Source organism: Zonotrichia albicollis, chromosome 3, assembly GCF_047830755.1.
Source record: "Zonotrichia albicollis isolate bZonAlb1 chromosome 3, bZonAlb1.hap1, whole genome shotgun sequence".
Taxonomy (NCBI): Eukaryota; Metazoa; Chordata; class Aves; order Passeriformes; family Passerellidae; genus Zonotrichia; species Zonotrichia albicollis.
The window spans coordinates 70,375,506-70,396,254 of record NC_133821.1 but is presented as its reverse complement, the minus strand read 5'-3'; the positions used below and the strand labels follow the sequence as shown (position 1 = coordinate 70,396,254).

General features: G+C 36.9%; 1 protein-coding gene across 2 annotated transcripts in view; it reads right to left on the bottom strand.

Moving 5' to 3' along the window:
- MED23 (mediator complex subunit 23) overlaps window positions 1-20,749 on the bottom strand; it is a 37,604-nt gene extending 16,855 nt beyond the window's left edge. Inside the window, exons 1-15 of one of the 2 annotated variants that reach the window (XM_005493575.4) lie at window positions 20,582-20,749; window positions 17,836-17,867; window positions 17,644-17,731; window positions 16,720-16,844; window positions 16,468-16,579; window positions 15,590-15,688; window positions 14,933-15,034; window positions 14,138-14,207; window positions 12,433-12,545; window positions 11,171-11,266; window positions 10,618-10,635; window positions 4,010-4,210; window positions 2,461-2,604; window positions 968-1,113; window positions 151-396 (exon numbers count right to left, since the gene is read on the bottom strand). In XM_005493575.4, the coding sequence (XP_005493632.2) occupies window positions 151-396; window positions 968-1,113; window positions 2,461-2,604; window positions 4,010-4,210; window positions 10,618-10,635; window positions 11,171-11,266; window positions 12,433-12,545; window positions 14,138-14,207; window positions 14,933-15,034; window positions 15,590-15,688; window positions 16,468-16,579; window positions 16,720-16,844; window positions 17,644-17,731; window positions 17,836-17,867; window positions 20,582-20,641 (1,652 nt within the window). In that variant the 5' untranslated portion in view covers window positions 20,642-20,749. The remainder of the gene's footprint in view (window positions 1-150; window positions 397-967; window positions 1,114-2,460; window positions 2,605-4,009; window positions 4,211-10,617; window positions 10,636-11,170; window positions 11,267-12,432; window positions 12,546-14,137; window positions 14,208-14,932; window positions 15,035-15,589; window positions 15,689-16,467; window positions 16,580-16,719; window positions 16,845-17,643; window positions 17,732-17,835; window positions 17,868-20,581) is intronic. The other variant, XM_005493576.4, reaches the window with a different exon arrangement.

Sequence of the window (20,749 nt, the reverse complement as noted above, 5' to 3'; positions counted from 1 at the left end):
CAAAAACAGGGATTTGAAATTTAACACATTTTTAAAGTAAATTAATAGATCTATATATGACATGTCCAGCCACAGGAAGCCTTTCTGATGATAATTAGCCACATACAGATTTATGAGTTAAAAAGGAAAAGCTAGCTGCATATACTGTACCTCATTTTGGCATGAACTGTGAGGGAGTCCAAGAGGTTCATTGGCAATGGGGTGATAGACCCTGATGCCATGCAATTAGTCCCTGGAAGAGGTGTCCTCATGTTGCCATTTCCATAAATAGTCTCTACTAGCACACCCATTGGCAAAGTGAAACACTCTGAATTGGTTGAGTAAGCATTGCACAACAAGGCAATTTTGTAGTCATTCATCTGTAAGCTTTTATTCCTTAAGCTCTGTTGCAAAAACCTGTGTGCCATAAAGATTAAACATTAAGCAGAAAGAAGAATACACATGCATTCCAGGAATACAACTACAACAATCTCAGTCATAAAACCCATTATAAAATAGTAGAAAAAATCAAAATAGTTATTAATTGCACTACATCAAAACAACTGCTTCTTATGTCACAGTTTCACTGTTATGGTTTTTCTACATTGGAGAAACAACTCAGGAAAAAAAAACAGCGTTAAAAATCACCTTTCCAGACATAAACTTAACCCAATATACTGCTTATCCACACTTTCCAAACCACAGTGTAACAAAGCAAAATTGTCCATTTAATTTCAGATTCTCTATCAGTAATAAAGACTGATTATTCTGAGATAAAATATATAATTTCTGCTAGAAATAACAACATTTCACTTTTTATTAAATATTTTGAGTTTGAGCTCTGTCTTTCTGAATGACTTTGAAGTCACTCTATTGATAACCTTTATACAGCATCCCATCACACAATACATTCTGAATACAGACTTGGAACTGCCAATTTCATTATGCCTAAATATAAATCAAAACATAACAAAACCCCCACACTCACTCATGGTGAAGCTTAAGAGAATGAGGAATGGGAATCTGCAACTTGGAGTTGTCACTGTGGGCCTTCCGGTTCAGATGAATCCAAATGCAGGTCATTGCAAAAGCGTGAGTTGACTGGGGTTTGTTAATGTCAGGTACAGGAATATACTAAAGAAAGAACACATCAGTGTGACATACCACATGGACTAATGTGCAGAAAACCAACTTAGATAGCCAGTATTCACAAGATCGAGTTTTCAGTCATTTTAAGAAATTGTCTAAGACCTTGGCAAAAGGAAATTCATGCTTAAGAGTATACAGTTTCCAGACATACATAGTTACAAAGCATATGCTTTTCCTCTCAGCCTCACACTTAGAATAACTGGTTTCTGGATAATGTGTATCTGCTTCCATAGTAAGTATTCAATGGTTCAACAGTATTTCCTGAAAAATCTGAATTGTTCAGCATCACAGCTAAACCTTAAACATTAATACGCTTCTCATGAAAGGGTACAGATACAACCCAAAATTAAAGTTTTGGATCCAGACTTAGCTACAGTACTGCCATTGGAAAAGGAACTCCGGCTCTCACCTTTTGCCAACATCCACATTTCTTTCTTTTTGATACAGTTACTGCTGCACAAAGACCAGTGACAGTGCAAGTGAGACAGCACCAATACATCATCAACAGGATAGCAAGGCAGATTCTTTTAACAGCAACATCCAGAGATAACATTTAAAGTGCTTGTGAAACTGAATCTTATAAAATGCTTCCTAGGATTCAGTTTCACAATCATTTAAAAAGCACTAGTCAAACAAAGACTTTGAATAAGTGTAACTCAGAGCCATCACTACAGCTGAAGTAAGCAGTCCTATTCCTCTTCCCATATCTGATGCTGACAAAAGCAATTGAAATCTTCTGACACAAATTGTACTGAAGAATTTCTGTGGGTCAAAACTCATGTAGTGGGGGAAAAATTGTTACATATGAGCTTGATACATCACATACCTGTAGTTTTCTATCCATTCACCCAAAGTAAAAAGCACTACGATTAGAGTAAGCAATCAGGACTTCACACTGACAATGCTGACAATTAAAGTTTAAGAACTTTGTCTAAGTGTCCCTTCCTCAGGAACTTTAATTCTAGAGGAATGTACAAAGCATGGATATGATTCGATTTGCTCCTGCAAAATGAATTAAAAGTACTATTCTGTTTCAGGCCAGATGTAACAATATAATTACATATTATTCCTTTACAGTCTCCTCAGTGCTTTAATAAACCCCTCAAAACCTTAGTCAAACCAAAGCCAAGGAAGAGAGGAGTTAACAGAAGTCTTTCTTGCCCCTAAAAACAAATGTGGTTACATGGATCCTCCAAAAAGCATATGAAACATTTCCTCCCAGCTATGTAGCACGCTGTTCTAACAATGACTCAAGAAGGACAGTAGTTTTGACATATGAAGGCCCCAAGTTGAATTAAAAAAAAAAACAAACTTTTAATATCACAGACTTACTTCTTTCTCAGGATACAGGAGGTCAAACAGCTTCATAACTGGGAGGAAGTCAGCCAGTGCATTCTTCTGGATGCTGCCAGAGATGAATTGGAGTAGCACCCACATGAGGTGGTCTCTCCCCTTAATGAGACCACGGCCTGCCAACTGTCAAGAACACTCAGTAACAGACAAATACTGCATGCAAAAGAAAAATCACTGCAAAGATTCTCATCAAACTAGAAGTGCAGACTAAAACAGTTTCAGCAGAGAATTTTATAGCCAAACTTAGGCAGAAACATACATCATTTTCAGAAAGAAGAGAAACGGGTACATTAGTTGCAATACATGAAATGACTCTGTCAGGACCACAACAATTAATGGTAAGACTTAAAATGCATTTAACTCCTGAGGATCACTGCTCTGAAAGTGATCAGAGATCACTTTCAGAGCAGTGATCCTCAACATTTAAATATTGGTCTTAAATTGTCACCTTGTAGCCCTGTAGTGAAGTACTAGTATTGCCACAGGTTTTATAAACTCCTACAAAGGAAGTCCCTGAGGCAGAACAACTTTGGTTTGCTTCATCTGGACTCACCTGTTTTTTGTTTTTGTTAATTAACTTCTTTATCTGTAACAGAAACTCTCTAATAACTAAAATGCTACTCTTATCTTGCTTGCTGCAGTTTTATACAGATTTGTACAATTGTGTTGCACAATGCCTATTGTTTCAATGTTTTATTAACAGTAATTACAGGAATACAGCCCTGGTAAAACTAATTTAAGGGAAAACAAAGACAGCAGAGAACTACAATCCATCAGAAGTGGAAGGCAACATGCATAGTAAATTTTTACGTAACACGGAACTGTAGACAAATGAAGACGGAGCAACGTGTTGTGCATGTTGGAAACTGCATCAAAATAGCCACAAGCTGATCCTACAGCAAGGAGAAAACATCCCCAGCCTACCATCAACAGCATACAGCTCTCTCAGCAAAGAGCTCTGGAGGACTGGCATCACCACCCTTAGAACCATAACCTTGAGCACCAGAGAAAAGGGCAAATACTAGTATCAGTTCAAACAGAATTATTACTAGGAAGTAATATCACTAGGAAGGACTGTGATTGCCAGTATCACCATAATTGGACTAATTACCTTTTATTGCTTCAGTAGATTGATTAGACAAACAGCAAGTTCCTACACAGCATGTTTTTTAGTCCACAAACAGAATAGGGCATTCACTTTGTTCAAAACTTGTTTGTAAACTGGATGCATGCAACAGCACAGTACTTAGATCTTCTGAATTATGCCAGTTTATCTCTTTATTCTAGTTATTAGCACACTTTGAATCCAAATAAAATGCAACATCCTGTAACTGAATACACTAAAAACACATCTAGCTCAACAGCACCATAACTTGAGAATTTGACTTCTAGAGAGAACAGTGACTAAAAACTTAATTAATTCTTACACATAAGGTACTTCTTGCAGGGATGAGTGACAGTTCTAAAAAAAATACTGGTTTTGCTTTTTAATCCCTCTTACCATGAGGGAGCAATACAAACAATTTACCTTTTGATGGAGTGACAGGACCATATGAGGAAAACTTGCAAACTGAAAGAGCACAAAGAAAATGAGCTGGCTGGAGAGATGCTGCCACAGAAGCTGACTGGTTCCACCATCATCAAACTTCTCTTCAGTTTCAGACCGTTCCATGGCATACACCACAAGATCCACCAGCTGGTCCTCCAGCACAGGGCAACGTTGCTTGTGCTGTAAGGCAGAGATCAGATACAGTATTCCAAAAGCCTTGCCATTAACTCTAGAACTTGCACAGTTGCAGTTACAGTACAGTACTTTGACAGAAGGCTGGGAAGCATGAGATGAAGTCTGAACTTAAGTTAAGGATAAGCCAGTATATTAAAGCTGCACTATGTTACAGGTCACAATGATTTTTTACATTTTATCATAGATTCCACAATTTCCCTACTCAGTTCCAAAACACAGCTCATTAACACACAGATAACATCTGGGTTTTTTTGCTGTTTCACAGAATATTCAGGCCAAATTATTCCTCTGATCACACACTCACAGAAAACAAAGTCCATTCTTTAAACATACATGTGGGGGTTCTTTTATTTGGTTTGGGGTTTTTTGCGGGTTTTTTTTTTTTTCATTCCTTCTTTTCTCCCTTAAGTCCATTTCAAAAGTAGGGATTACCATAAAGAAAATGTATCAATTATACCATAAAATTCAGAGAAAGCATCCCAGTACATGATGAAGGTATTTGATTACTATTCTCTTTTTCACTCTCTTATTGGGTTCACCTACTGCCTGCAACTAGCAGCAGAATTAACATCTGGTTAATACCCCTATAACTAGATGCTGTCCTATTGACATAGCACCACAGGTTACACATCAAAAAAGCTTGAGAATTAATCACTGCTGTGTTCTACATACTGTAAATAGAACAGAAATTACACATCAGAGGGAGGAACCCATTGGATGTTAGAATGCCACAGCTTTCACACTGAGCTATGCAAACCCAGAAAAAATTTTAAATACACACCATCTCTGGTGATTTTTAACAATGATCAAATAAGGAATGCATTATATATTCAGATATATACTCTTAGTACAGATGTATATAAAGTAGGTCCACTAGCAGTAATTTGGAACTCTGATTATAAATCTGCAGTTCAACACTACCAAGTATAATGTCACATGTTACAAGATCTTCAGTGCAACAACTATTTGTATTATCCTGCATTTGCATTGTTACACTCATTTAACATACTATAACTAAGGAAAAAATCCCATGGAGAATTTAACTTATCTCAGAAAGTGTTAGCACCTTGGAAATGATCTAACATGTTTGTTTCAATGCAATCTGTACTCAGGAATGGTCACATTTATTCATTTTTTAATTTGGCCTGATGCCTGTAACATAATGCAGCCTTAAAGAAAAAATTATTACTTTATGATACAAAACAAAAGGAACTGAGCTGCTCAAACACTAATCATGAAAATGCATCATCCCTTTCTAGAGGCAAAAAGGTGTATGTAAAAAAGTTTTAAAAGATCACCCCAATACTCATAAAACATTTCAGGGATGCCTTAGATGAATTCTTAGACTTACTAGCCAGGCAGCCTAACAGAAGGGTAATATAAAGATATAATAAAAGTAAAGAGAGATGCTGAAAGGAGATGCTTGTTCTACCTTCATTGATGGTACTCTTTAGCTATGAAAAAAAAGAGATTCTTTTCAATTAAAAATAGAATGCAAGAATTGGAAAAGTTGACAAAATACAGTGAACAGCATCCCCTGTTGCATGCTCTTTGCCAGCTCAAAACTGCAGAAAGCTACAATTCCAGCTGTGCTTTCTTGAAGCATGCTTAACACAAACCTCTAGCTAAGACAGAAAGCACCGATGATACCTTGTCTCCCAGTCCGCAATGTCATTATCACAGAGCAACCATGGTACAGGTTACAGAGAGCAGTACTGGCACCATCCCTTCAGAACACCTTGGGGCTTTTGGGGCTCTTTTCTCTCCCCCTCCCAAAGCAACTAATTATGAAGCAGAGCAGGGTGCAACAGACAACACTACAGACTAGTTTATAATCCAGCATGCAAAACTACTATGTACAGGGCTTGAAATTTAATAGTTTGCTAAGCACTGGGTTAATGTCCAAAAACCTAACCATGTTAGGCTATATTAATTTGGAATAAAGTTATTCAAAGAATACAACAGGAAAAATATTAAAGAGAGCCAGAATTTCCAGTAGGAATTTTTGCTATTCCGAATAATTCTAAGACTGGGAAGTTTAAGAGCCAGGAAATTAAAAAAATGAATTCAAGCTTTAATTCTGAAAACCACACTTTCACTGTGTTAAAAACAATCTTCCATCAGAAAAATAGCAGTACATCATATTCTATCCTCATTAATTTAATTTTTTGGCAATTTTTCTTTCCTGTATTTTCAGTGAATATACATTTCTGTGAAGGTTTTATATCTGTAGTTTCAGAACTCTTGAAAATAAAATACTGTGCTGCACAGGAATTTGCAGAATTGGGTCCTTGTTTTATTAATTGCTCATAAGTGAAAGAAAAGCTCAGTATAAACTGAGATGAATAAAATTATAGGTGAGAGCTGATTACCCTCATAAATAAATAGGAATTCATGTTTTGGCACAGTTTAAGTAAAACAAAAACAAACAACAATAAACCTCCAAATGCTGTTCTGGATTACGTATGAAAAAATGTAGAATTCAAGATCACTGTACTTTTTCTCCTAAAGTAAATATGACTCTAATTTTCACAATTTGGTTGTACAAACACATTCTCCATTTTGTTATGAGAATAACATTTAAAGACCTGAAAAAACATAATTTTATTGAAAACATTATTAAACCATGAAGAAATAGGAGGGAGAAAATGTGCTTCCATGACAACTTGACACTACAATTTCTCGAGGCCAGCCCTCTAATGGACTGGTGGTATTTCTTTAAGTGGATCAGAGCTTCAGTTGGATGGCGGCTTGTTGCTCTAATCTGAGTTTGAATTTTTAATTCCTTCTTTTTTGGGATGTCTAGACAGGGTGGGTATCAAAGGGTGGGGCAGGGGCATGGCTAGCATTAAAAGTATTTCCATAAAGAAAAATATTTTAAGGATTTAATAAGGCTGGCTGATGGCTATGATAGCTTTTCAGTATTTTAAACAAACAACATTTAGTAGATATCTACACTTAAGAAATGGACTCAGAAGACCAAATCACAGAAGCCAAGATCCCTACAAAAGTAAATGGTGTCTCCAAAAGTCCAATTCAAAATGCCTTAAGTAGTTAAAACATGACAAACTATTTCCACACTTCCATCTTCAAAAACTGTGTGCTATGAGGACACAAAACCTTAAAGCTTATTGTTTATATTATACCTGATTCTATCATCTCTCCCAAGTTTGGCAGCCATTCTCAAGTTTCCCTCATTAAGAAAGGGAGTTTTATACTTATACAAGGAACTTGAGTGTTCTCAACGCACACCCTTACAATCAGAAACCTACAGAAAATAATCCCACCCATTAAACTAAATACTTTGCCACATTATCACCAGTTTAATCAGATAGTAAGATTCTAGCATCAACCAGAATTTTAAAAATAAAAGTGAAAGGCAATTTTAAATATTGCATTATGTCATTCCTTTCACTTAACAGCTCTGCCTACAACAGCTTCCCCATGCTAATTATCCTGGTTTGTAGCCAGCAGAGAACACAACTACACATTCACCAGCACAGAGTAAGGCATAGATAATCTGCAGATCACCACTGCTGGTTTAAAAGGTGACCAGCCAAATACACTATGTAAAGAGCATATCATTAATTCAATAGCTGCTAATTAAACATTTTTACATTACAGAAACAAGACATACAAAAATTACCTCCTCTCTCAAATATTCCCCAAAATAACAGTTTTTGATTGATTAGAGGACTGCAAAAAGACCCTATATTCTTCATACAAGTCTGTACATACAGAGAAGGTAAAGACATACATAAAAACCTCCAAAGAGAGTTCATGTCCTTAAGACATTACTTTAGTTCTGTTCTAAGAAACAACCATAAGATCCCTAAACCAAATCTTAATGTGGTATCAGTGCACTATGACACTCTGAACTGTTAATCATTTTCCAAAAAAAACCAAACTGTTATATGGTTCAGAAATTATTTAAAAAAATAACTAAGAATTGAAATTGACACCTCAGCTAGCAGGAGAATATGAATTGACATAGAATTGCTGAGTCATTTCGGTTGCAAAAAGACCCTTAAGATAAGATTTCCACTGCTAACCATGATAATAATATACAGGATAAAATACAATTTAAATCTCTACTTCCTATAGACCAATTCAAACAGATATACAAGAGTATGTACTGTCCCACACAGTAGCAAAAGCTCAGAGTCCCCAGACACCACCAAAAGAAACATTTTGAAGTCTATATTATTATATTTGGACTTAAAACCATATACTTGATAAGGTTATTGGGAAACATCATCCCACAAGAAAATTTAGAATCCTGAAAGGAACACATGAATCTTTAAACATACAATATTTTACCTTCATTTTTCTCCCTGCAAGGTTAACAGGAGAGCTGGATTTGTGTATTTTTTACACAACTCAGAGATGGCTTGAGTGAATGGTTTTCTAACACAGATCTGCTTAGTTAAGACTGAACCACAAAATTTTGTTGTTCATCTTCAAGAACTAGGACAAATCTGGCTGAACCATACCTAGATTGTGATGCCAAAAGATTCAAATGAAGGCTTCCAATCCTGCAACTGGATCTGTGTAAATAGTTGACAGGGCATACAAGCAACTCCACACAAATAATTAATGATCATAAATAAATAATGATCATTGCGTTGAGGTGTTTCTGTACTTAATCTGAAACAAACTTGGCACTATTTGCATTTCTAAGTGTCTTCTATTATAGTGACAGTTCAATTTCTGCAAGTAATTTCTCTAATAATAAAATACAACATTATCAGCCATTTTACTGAAAGCATTGATATACTTACACAATTTCTGAAAAGCATGCTACTATTTTTGTCAGGTGGCTATATTAACAAATTGAAATTTAACACAAAGGTAATTTGTACCTAAAAACAGGTAAAATGTCAATGTTTTACACAGTTTTATGCAAAGTATAGTAACGTTTAAATGGAACACATTTCCTGTTCTATACCACTGTACCACCCACCTCTATATCTGCATTTTCAACTCACAAATTTTCAACATCTTTATGCTGGTGTAAGTGTAGTAGCACAGCTATAGTTCATGTTCTGTCAGCATTTCCTTTATAAGCTACATTCTTCACGTTTGTTGCTTGGCCATAAAAGTTCACGCCAGAATGAAACTTTGTGTAGGAATTCCTATACTGGCAAACAAATTTTAGAAGTATAATTTAATACATTTTATTTCTTCAATTACTTTTAGAGGACGGTGAAGTAGGAGTTAAAACCCAGCATTTTTAACATAAATTATATTTTTTACATGAAAGGACAGACCATCCATAGTTAGGAGAATAAAATGGGTTCAACATAATTTTTGCCTGTATCTTGTATTATTTACCAGCTACAAGATGGATAGAATAATAATTTTGTTTATCAACTCAATGCAGACACAGAAAGACAAACAAATACTACTCATTTAAACAGTAAACCTAGCAGCTCAATTCCAGGTTGAGGATTTAACATTTCAGCTGCTTTAAGTCTCAGGTACAAAAGATTGTTATATACAACACAGAGTACTGTTAGCCAAGATGTAAGAATCTGTGCATTCAAAAACATTGTCCCAGTTCAGAAAATGCACTGGTGTATTCCATTACATTGGGAAATGTACACAAGGTTTCAGGATCATGTAAATTTTACAGTCAAGTTACAAACCTGAAAAAAGTTTCTTAAATGGAAACACTGACACAACCTTCACTATAGTATTGCAAACAGCAACGCTATTTTATAAATCTTAAAACACTGCTTTTTTAAAGTAGGTGTGGCAATTATTAGTGTAATGAGGGATAAACTGTAACACCCATAATTTGAAATTTCAAGCAGAAGTCCACTTGGTTGACTTGCTCAGGTGTTTATTCATTTAAACAAGTAGTCAAAATTTTAAGGAACTACTTTTTGTGCAGTATTCTGCACTACTTGTCTTTCACCTAGATTGGAGAATATTATAATTGCCTGTTGGGAAGTTCTTTACAGAAGCTTCCTAATGATAAGAAAATTCCACTAGTAAACCTTTCTTTTTTTAAATTATGTATTTACAGCCTTATATTTTTACAATTAAGTCCAGTAGATGGTTTTTTTTTTCCACCGGATTAAGGAAAGAAATTTTGAACTAAACATCTCTCCTCATCTGAAAATTCCAGCAAAGTTGAAGTTATGACTGGTAAGGGAAATGGTAGCAGTCCATTGCAAGAAAAAATGTTAGTATCAAAGGACCACTGACTATCAGCTTTATGCTATATCCCTTGTATCTCTAGAGAATTGTAGTGAAAATTTGCCCTTGACTAATGGTCCTGCCAATTTCAAGCCCTGACTGTACATGTATTCTCTACCTGGAATCAGTGGCTACAAAGCGGCCAGCGTATCGTTAGTCACAATACAACAGTAAGGTTGTGAACATACCTGAGCAATGTTCAAGGTCTAGAGCATTGGAGGATGGGCAGGACAAGACAGGACAGAACAAAAATAAAGGAAGAAAAAAAGAAAAGACAAAACAGTGACTATGAGGCCAGCCTCAAGGATCCCCAAGTCAGACTAAGCCCCCCCATTCTAAAGTTTCAAAAAAAAAAAGTAACAAAACAAACCCCAGCTTTCAACTATTCTAGTACTATAACATTCCAATACAACAGAGTACAACAATGCTTTAAAAACCAACGAACAACAACCAGTCTCCTAGTGTCTGTCAAAGGTGTACTTGAGGCTGGCCTTATAGGAAAAAAAAGCAATGCAAAAAAAAATCATATTTTAAATCTCTACTTTTCAATTTAACATTCGTAAAGCAATATACAAATGATAGGAATAACAGTGTCCAATTAACCTAATATGATCTCATAAAAAAATAATCACTCTTTGTACCTAAACTGTTTTGCTTAGTTAGCTATAGCAAAGAAAAGAGAAAAAGAATAGTGCAGATTCTATGCAGAATTAAATCATGTGTTACAGCACAGTACAGTACCTGCTTATTCAGACCTAGCATATTGCAGACCATATCCCTTGAATACGGTTGCTCCAGCACATATCTCAACAAAGCAGTCTGTGGCTCAAACAGATCCTTGAAAAAGAAACAAGGAATCACATACAAACATATATTGCCTCAAGATTATGTTTAATACTGAGCTTACATTTAACTGAATAAACAATGTAAGAATGAATATTTAATTTATGCAGGTATGTATCATCTGGGATATTGTCTTCCTCTCTGGTAACTAAAAGAAATGAGGAGATAATCGTAGTTCTTAAGAAGTGGCAGATTTTATGAAGTCCAAGTAGAAGAACATTCTTCATCCAAGAGAAGGATGGCACACTTCTTGGAACAGCTTTGAACTCAAAGGAAACAAGGTAAGACAACTGAGGAAATGCACCAAAATGCATAAAAATCAGGACTGATGTGAAGAAATCAGATATGAAACAACTGCTCATTGCATCTTCCCACAGCCTGAATCACTTTAAATAAAAATGTTATCTGGAGCTGGGTTCAAAACAAACAGAAGGAGCTGATTCCTCATGCAACATGAAGCTGAAATGTGACACTACTTGTCAAAGGAATGTTGAGGATACTAAAAGCTTACAGCGGCTCAAGAAGAGTCTGAACAAGCATTTGGGAGATGAAGGTTTGCTAAACACAGAGAAACCACATCTGTGTCAGGAAACACACAAAATTATAATGGCTGTAGACTGCGAGCACTATACATGGCACTAGACATACTGGATTTCCTTTCTTAGACATCTAGGGTATGCGGAATGGGATGCAGGACAACATGGATTTTTGTCCTGATCCTTTAAATTCTTTCAATACACCACTACTTCACATTCAGAGTTTAAAGTTTAAATATGCAAACTTTAAGTTTGAATTGTAAATTATCTTTCCTGTGGAATAATGAAGAGCATAGAAAAGAAGATATTGCTTTCCCATTCTCTTCCATCTAGCCAATTTTCCAATCAATTCTCTGCTCTCACTTGCTCTCTCACATGTACACACTCACAAAGAACATTAAATTATGTCTCATGTTCTTCAACAACCTGGACAGCAGTTATACCAAACACTACTTTCCAAGTCCTCTGTACATAGCTTGAAATCACTGAAATATTAAACATCTACACCTTCAAAGTTAGCCTAATTGGAACAGATATTCACAGTTGAAATTTTTCCCCACTTTAATGACATAGAAATTTTGTTTTAGTGAATATAACAGGTTTAAGAAGTTTAATAAGGCGTACCTTATCATATGGTAAGAGACCTTTCAAAGGAAAACGGAGGGTTGTAGGATCCAGCTTCCATGAGTTACACATGGCACCAGAGTTATTTACCACAGGAAGGAGACTGCAGCGACCTATATGCAATGAAACAAATTCTCAGCTGGAGAATTTAGTGAAACTGGCCCACTGCCTAATCATTTTGATGCAAAAACTGGCCTTGGCCACTTTTATGCTCTCCTTAAATTTCCACTGTTTAAAGGTTTTACCACAAGGATTGCTTCAAATTGATTTTATTTTTCTAACCAACTTTCAGCTAATAAAATATCTATGCAGTTAAGTCGCCATTTATTCACATTGGGTACCTCCAAAATAAAAGTTTTTGCAAATATCAATCTACAAGTAATATCTAATATCTTAGATATTACCAGAATATTGTTCCCCTGCCATTGCTTGACCTAGGGATTTGATTTTGGCAGACTGACCCTTTACACAAAGAAAATAGCCTTATAAACCTAAGCACAATCTAGTCCTTCAATTTCCCTTCACTGACCCTGTGGGTAAGATTGCATTTAGTAAGGCAGTCAAACACAAGCGTGTGTATTCCCATTAAAAGTCAATGAAGATCCAGTCAATTCAGTCAGCCAAGCCCAGTGAGACCAGAACACATGAAGTGTGCTTGATACGATAAATTTACACTTGTTAGTCAGTGTAGATTAGACAACTAGCCTTTACTTTGGTTGCTTAAACATAAGCATCTGAACTGAGCCCCAAGCAAACCTGTATCTAAATTTAGGTGCCTCAATTTTGACCTCTCTCCAGCTGAAATTCCATGACTTCTATTATCCAAACTGGCCATATTTTTATCAGATAAAACAAGAAGTAAATAAATACTTATTTCTTCCCTTCAATTTTATCTATAAAGGTCATTTACACATACAACACTAGTCAAAAAAAAAAAGTGATCCCTGTCAGCCATATAAATAAAAGCTATGCTACACTTTCAATACTTCTGATGCTTCTGAAACAAAATGCTTTGGGAGCATTGCAGATGAACTTATATTTTTAATCTCTGCACTAAAGAAGCTCCATCACAATAAACCTTGCTCAGAACTAATGCAGCTCTTATTAAACTACTCAAAACAAACAGAAGACATTTTTATCTTTTGAAGAAAAATGTAGCAGGAATCATATTAAAACAAAGCCAAATTTTGATCACCAGATTTCTAAGAATAAATGAAGATGAGCAATTCTTTCACAGAAAAGTAGAATGAGTACCCATCTGAACTAGGAACCATTCACCCAGAAGCCAGCAACAACAGAGAAGAGGCTGAGCAGCTACAAAAGCTCCAATGGAAACTGAAGTCAACACATTTCAAGACTAACATGCCAGTGGATATGTATTAACTTGGGCACAGAAAACCTACAATTTCCTTTCTCTACTAGTGACCCATAGTTACAAACAATATGACCATGTAACAACTAGCACACTTCCACTACCAGCAGGTAGCAAAGAATTATTTTGATCTCATGAGTGAATTCTCCCCATCAAAGCAAAAACTGAAAGGAACCAAGTATGAGAAGAAACTAACAAAGGCAGAGGTACTAGGTGAAACATAAGATCTGAATTATTTTGCTTAGCTGATATAGGTCCCAAGAAGTTCTAAGAAAAAAATAGCTCAAAATAAATTAATTCATTTTAAAGTCATTCATTAAGTCGTTGTCTTACCACAAATAGAATTTATTCTTGCTGTAGGTCTGAAGGTATCCACAAAATCTGATACTAAATTACCTAGTAACTGGGTGAGAAGAGGAGAAAAAAATTAGAGTTTGAGTTGCAGACATTGATATGGAATATTTAAGATTTAAAAATATATACATGTATGGATTTTAATAAAATATACAGAAATTGACTAAAATAACTAGCTTCCTATTTCAAACAGTTGGAAAAATTATCTGGAACATAAAGCTACAAAATGAAAACTGTGGCATTAGAAAGGAGACACAGGAAGTACTCTTCCCTATTTGCACTCAAGCAGGAGTTTATATAAGAAGTGTCTCCCATGCAAACTATGTTATTTGAATGCATAACACTTAGAAACAGATTATTTTAAAAAATATATAACTTCTGTTCATAACAAATCTCTGCTGCTGAATAACAATTCCACATAGAAAAACGACCCAAATCAGTACAATCTACTTTAAATCTTCTCTCAAAAGACAGTAACAATTTTCCCAATAATACAGGGAAGTTGGGATTTTTTCCAAACGTATTCAACAACACCAACTCAGTGCTTCAAAAGTTTTGAACATCAGACCATATGTCAAAATTATGTCTTAAGTTTCATGCAAGAACACAAGGAGCTGCTGCTGCAATCACATCAAGCCTGTATCTTCATTTATGTGACTAAACACAGAGCTTACTGTAGAGCAGATTTTAAATTTTCAGATGAACTTTGTTTTAAAATATAGGTGCTGTGCGCAACAAAATTCCAGGGTACATTACTTTATATCAAATCATTACCCAGTGGGGAAGCTTTCCTTCAGGATATAGTTTTCTGATTTCTGTGACTGCAAAGTAGGCAGGCAGCAAACAAGCATTTCTTTCCAAGATGTAGGCTACCACCTATAAATTAAAAAATACATCAGTGTAAAAGACCCTGGACAGGGTAAATGAATGTGTAATCCGTCTAACAGTTTGAGACAGCCCACTAAAATAGATATAAGAATTAAATATTTTTTCTTAAGTTTTATTAAGCTATTTCTGATAGCAATACTTCAATAATTCTCAAACTTGGTTTTAATTGTACAAGCGTAAGTTAGACTGTTTGAGTCTTAAGACCATGCCTCTAAGTCTGCCCAACAAAGTACAGAAAAAAAATTACTATTTTTATTCACTAAGGAAAAACTATTAATTGTTATTATATCCTATACATCTTACCTTAGGCAAGTCAAGTATTGGGCCTGACTCTCTTATTAGGAATTTTGTCACTTACTTACAATATCCCACAGAAGCACTTTGCGTAAACTGCAATTGCAGTAAACAACTTGAACACAAAGAGTAAGACTTTCCTGTTGAACTATACCAACAACCAGAGCCATCCCAACCATCAGAAACTCATTAGTAACAAGAGAATAAGACCTATCTTCCTCTATAGCAGTATAAAATCCATATAGTTACCTCTCTTGCTGCTAAAAGCTGCTGTACAACAGCTGAGCTCACAGTGTTTGGAATTGTTAGGATTTTCTCTAGGATGACTTTCAGCAGATCACGCACACCCTGAAAGAAAGAAAGCACATGAAATTAATGTTCCTAGATATTCTTTATTTCTGGGAGAAAGATTACACAATCAATATGCTCAGACAGTATTTTGACAGAAAACATAGCTCTTGCTGCTAAGTGTCAGAAGACAAAGTGCTACTGAGACTATTAATACTGAATAGATTAAAATTTAACACTAATTACATTAAATTCCGTATGGAATGTCTCAGTCTTTGGATGCTCCAGAAGAGAAAGTAACTGTTGGTATTTTGATGTGCATTCAGAGATATCCAAGCTACAAAGCCTTTTGCAGCCTGACCAGAGAACAATGTTGTATTTTGTGTTTTCTGCTCTACCATCATCAACAATGCAGTGAGGTGATTCTCTGCAGGACATGCATGGTCTCCTACTCCTGTTGGAGTTGTACCATGCCAAGGACTCAGCTTTCAGGAGCTTTTCTGCTGTGTAGCATCAGAGGTAAAGCAGATGACAGCATTCCAGCCTTAATGCTCGACAGTTTTTATTTTCCAGTGTTTCTGCAACTGCATTAGGGTTATTTAGCTTGTAACTGAAAATGGAGGAAAGGGACTGTAACAAAAAAGTGTATGAAGAGTTACAATGTAAACACAAAATTCTCTCTTAGGGTAAAGTTCAAAAAGCATTAAAAGCCCTCACTAAATTTTCTTTTGAAAGAAAGGCAGACTTCAAAAAAATTGGATGTCTCTTAGCTACAATCATAAAAACAAAGGTAGCAAATAACATGTCTTTGCAAAGAGAAAGGAATGAGTGGAAGATACCTTGTAGTCTACACCTCCAATAATCTTCCGAACCAACTTGAATGTTAATGCCCACAGCTGAGTCCTTTCCCACTCCAGTGTATCTGAGTTTATCAGAGATTCACACACCATCCTAGCAGAAGAAGACAATACAGGAATGAAGGGCAGATAATAAGAGCATATTTTCCAGCAGTAACTGTACAATGTCATTGCAAAAATACTTCCAATATAACATCTTCCATGTAGCTAATAAATTACTCCAACATGGCTCACCTGGGAGGCAAAAGTCCAGTTTCTACTGCCATTGCTAGGCAGTCATAAAGAAAAGAAATTCTTTTAGGACTATGTTGGCTATGTATGAATCTTACAATCCACTGGACACACTGTTCGTGCGACTCCTGAAAAAACAACAGAGGGGAGAAAGAATGTATTTACTGGTAGTGAAACAAACTATAAAATTCATACAGTATCCTCCCAAGAAAAAATGAAACTAACACAAGAACAGGACTATAAATCAGTAGAAGTGATCCAGTTGCCCAACCTATAGTTTTTCCTACAAGTCTTTCAATCTTATTTTGATGAAGCTCACTTGTCCAGCAGAAGTTGAGGTCAGTTGTCCAGTAAAGGAAACATTTCCCAGTTTAACCACTGATTTCTACAGTCAACTTTTGGTTTCACAAGTTAGCACAGACTAAAGTAAAATAGAACTGTTTGTTCTACATTATTTTTCCCTTTCACAGTTATAATCAAATTCAGTGAAAATAAAGATGAATAGGCCTCCAATTATGGAGCAATGTCAAAAGGTATCTAGCTTTTGAAAGGTAATTCTTTTAACTTCTTAACCATCTTATTTTATTTTTTTCCTCTTTTACCTACTTATTCACTTCTATCAAAAATTCTGTAACAAACTACCTTTTATTCTTTATTTCTTTACTGTTACACTTATATTTGCTAATTTTTATTTCCACTGCATACCAACCTGTGCTGAACAACTATTTAACCTTACAAATCTCAAAATTACCTTTTTTTTTTCTTGCAAAGTCTTCCTATATTCTTTACTATGCCACGTCTGAAACCAGATTCTGAATGACTGGACACAGACCTTACAGCTTCAGTGTTTGTCTACTAGAAAAGGTATCTTTATATTAAAAAAAGTATATAGAGTACAAAGACATAAGCAACAAATCAAATGTTAACCTGGGAAAGACTGCTCCAGAACTGTCTAAAAGCCCCCAGGCAGCTGATCAGTTTGGTTCTCTCATCTTCAGGAGTGTCCATAAACATCCTAATGCAAACAAGAACATTAGTTATTAGCAGTACTCAGTGAAACAAGTAGAAAAACACATTTACAAGTAAAACCTTCCACAAATAAAGCAGTAGTACACTTACCCAGGAAAAGCTTCTTCAATTACTTCTGTTTTCTGTAAGAGAAAAACTCCAAGTGAGCTACTGTTAGAAGGTTTTCTATGACTATCATGGCCCCAGAATAAAGCACAAAAGATAAAGTCACATTGTTATGGGACTGTACCAGAGAATGACAGGTGTCTCTGCTAAATCACACTACTCCAAAGACGAGATTGCTTTGTTTTCACATAGACATATAAAAGTTGTGGATCCAGATTAAGGCTTTGTTTCTTTGTTATGGGGTTTTTTTTGTTTGTTTGTTTTGTCTTCTAAACACCTAGAGATTAATTCACTTCTCACTTGTTTGATGTTATTATTACAGCTCTCTTCTCATCATTTGAAAAATTAGTATTTTTGAATTCCATTAAGTTTTTGCCCCTTTTATGTTCCGTGACATTTAGTTACACAAATCAACTAAATACAATTATTTTCTCATCCAAATTTAGATCCGTTTCTTTTTAAATGTTATTGAATAATGTAATGGTCTTGTACTAGGTAAAAAAACTAAACATGAATATTCAATTTATCTCCTGTAAGACCTTGCTTTATCCCCTCCCCCCCACCTTTTTCAACTTCATTTTGCTCAAAGGCTTCTACATCATTATTCTAAAACTTCAGCAAACAGGTTCTGGAAAATATTATCCTAAAGCCTTTCCTACCTTTTGTAAGAATTTCATATTATACTCAGGTGCGATCTATCACTGACCATTATGTATTTTCATTGTCACATAACAGACATAAAAGCATGTAACAAAATCAGCTTGTTGGCGTTCCTTTTCCATCATTTGGCTCAGAATTGTCTGTCACTGCTACTCAAGAAGCAAAGCAGAAGCTGACACTCATCTGATCTGCACAGAAAGCAAGGTAAGGTTTGCTGCTGTCCACCAAGTCCAGACCAGCAGCAGGGAAAGCAGTAAGTTGCTATTTTATCAGTTATGGCTCCAAAAATACAGAGAAATTTTCTCAGGGACAATTTTGTTGATGTTCCTTATGAATTTTAGGCAAATAATAGTGCACAAAAACAGGTAGTGTGACAACAGGCAAATGACAATGTTAAAAATGCAAAAACAATCTGAATGGCAATGACAAAATGAGAAATCAGTCACGTGTAGACAATTAATATGCTACAAGCAACTAAACACCACACAAAGAAAAGTACATCATGCATTTTATAATGCCAACTTAAAACAGAAAGGTTGAAATTCATTACATGGAAATAATTTTCAATTGCTCTGAGACCTACGGATTCTTTCCACTTCAGACATTTCAAACAGCTTATTTTGTCTGAAATGCCAGTCAGGCTCCCATTCAGGATCAGCTCCTGTCAGCCCAGTGTTTCCAACTGTGAATGTCTCATATCTACCAAGAAGCTCATTCATTTGTATGAGCCTTAGTTTAACTTAATTAACACTTGTTAATAATTTAACAAGTGTGATTAATGACCCACTGACTTGGCTTCACAAAGGGAAAGTCCTGTTTAAGTAAATTAATATCTTTCTATCATAAGGTCACCCACCTAGAGAGGACAAAGAGAAGGCAGTGGAAGTACTTCTTCTGGACAATGTTTTTAATACTACCCCTCAAAGCATCCTTCTGGACAAGCTGTTGAACTGTGGGATAAGCAGGTTCACAGTGTGCTGGGTGAAGAAGCGGCTGGAGGGCAGAGCTCAAATGGGTGCAGTCATTGGGGCTGCATCTGGCTGGTGATGGGTCACCAGTGGTGTTCCTCTGGGCTCAGTTCTAGAGTTCAGTGTATTTATATAATGGTGCAAGAGATAAATGCACCATTAGCAAACCTTCTGATGTTACTAAACTGACAGGTGCTGTTGACTCTATTATGGGATGAGAGGCCTTGCAAAAGGATGTGGATAGATCAGTGCATTGGGCAGTCAGTGGCAGGAAATCTAGCAAATGCCAGATTCTGTACCTGGGACAGAGTAATGCTGGGCACAGGTACAAACTGGGAGAGGAGTGGATGCAGACCAGCCCTGCAGAGATGGATCTGGGAGTGCTGCTCAGCAGCAGCTCAGTGAGAGCCAGCAGGGAGAGCCCGGGCAGCCAGGAGGGCAAACCCCATCCTGGGATGCATCAAACCCTGTGTTCAACCATTCAGACAAAAGAGGGGATTATCCTGCTGCACTCAGCTTTGTACAGCCACACCTCGAGTACTGTAAACAGTTCTGGGGCCTTGAATGCATCCATGGATAGGCAGCAAAGCTGGGTAAAGTGCTGGAAGGAATGTCGTAGGGAAAATGGAGGAGGCCTTTGGGATAACAGTGCTTCGTTTTGCGGGCAGCATCGTGCGTGCGTATTCCCACAACCTGATCATGCCATTATGCTGGCTCGTCTGCTCGAGACATCCATCTTCTCCTAGCCTCCTTCAAAACTCCTTAAACTGCTTATTTTACAGCAAACTCAGCGCTCTGTAATTCGGTACTGACCAAGCAAACTGTTTCACGCCCAGTCCTACTCTGTCCCAGCTTTCCTATGAAGCTCAGCGGGGGCAGACGGCAGCCCTGAAGGGCCCTTCCCTCCCAGCTGCCCGGCCGCCGGGAACAGCGCCAAGCACGGCCGGGAACGGCGGCGGGGCTCCATCGCCATGAAAACCAAAAGCTCCTCTCCCCCCTGCTTCTCATCTCCGTCAGGACGGCCCCACCCCCGAGCGAGCACTGCGGGCCGCAGGCACCCGGACGCGGCCCCGGCAGCGGCGGCGCTCCGCGGACGGACTCACCACCACCTCCTCGAAGATGCTTTGCAGCTGCGTCTCCATGGGCACCATGGGGATCGCCATGGGGCCGGCTGGGCCCCGCCGGGCCCTTTGTCAGGCGCAGGCGGCGGCGCCCACGCCTCCCTCGGCCGCACCGCCGGAAGCTCCGCGCCGGATCCCGCTCCCCGGGAA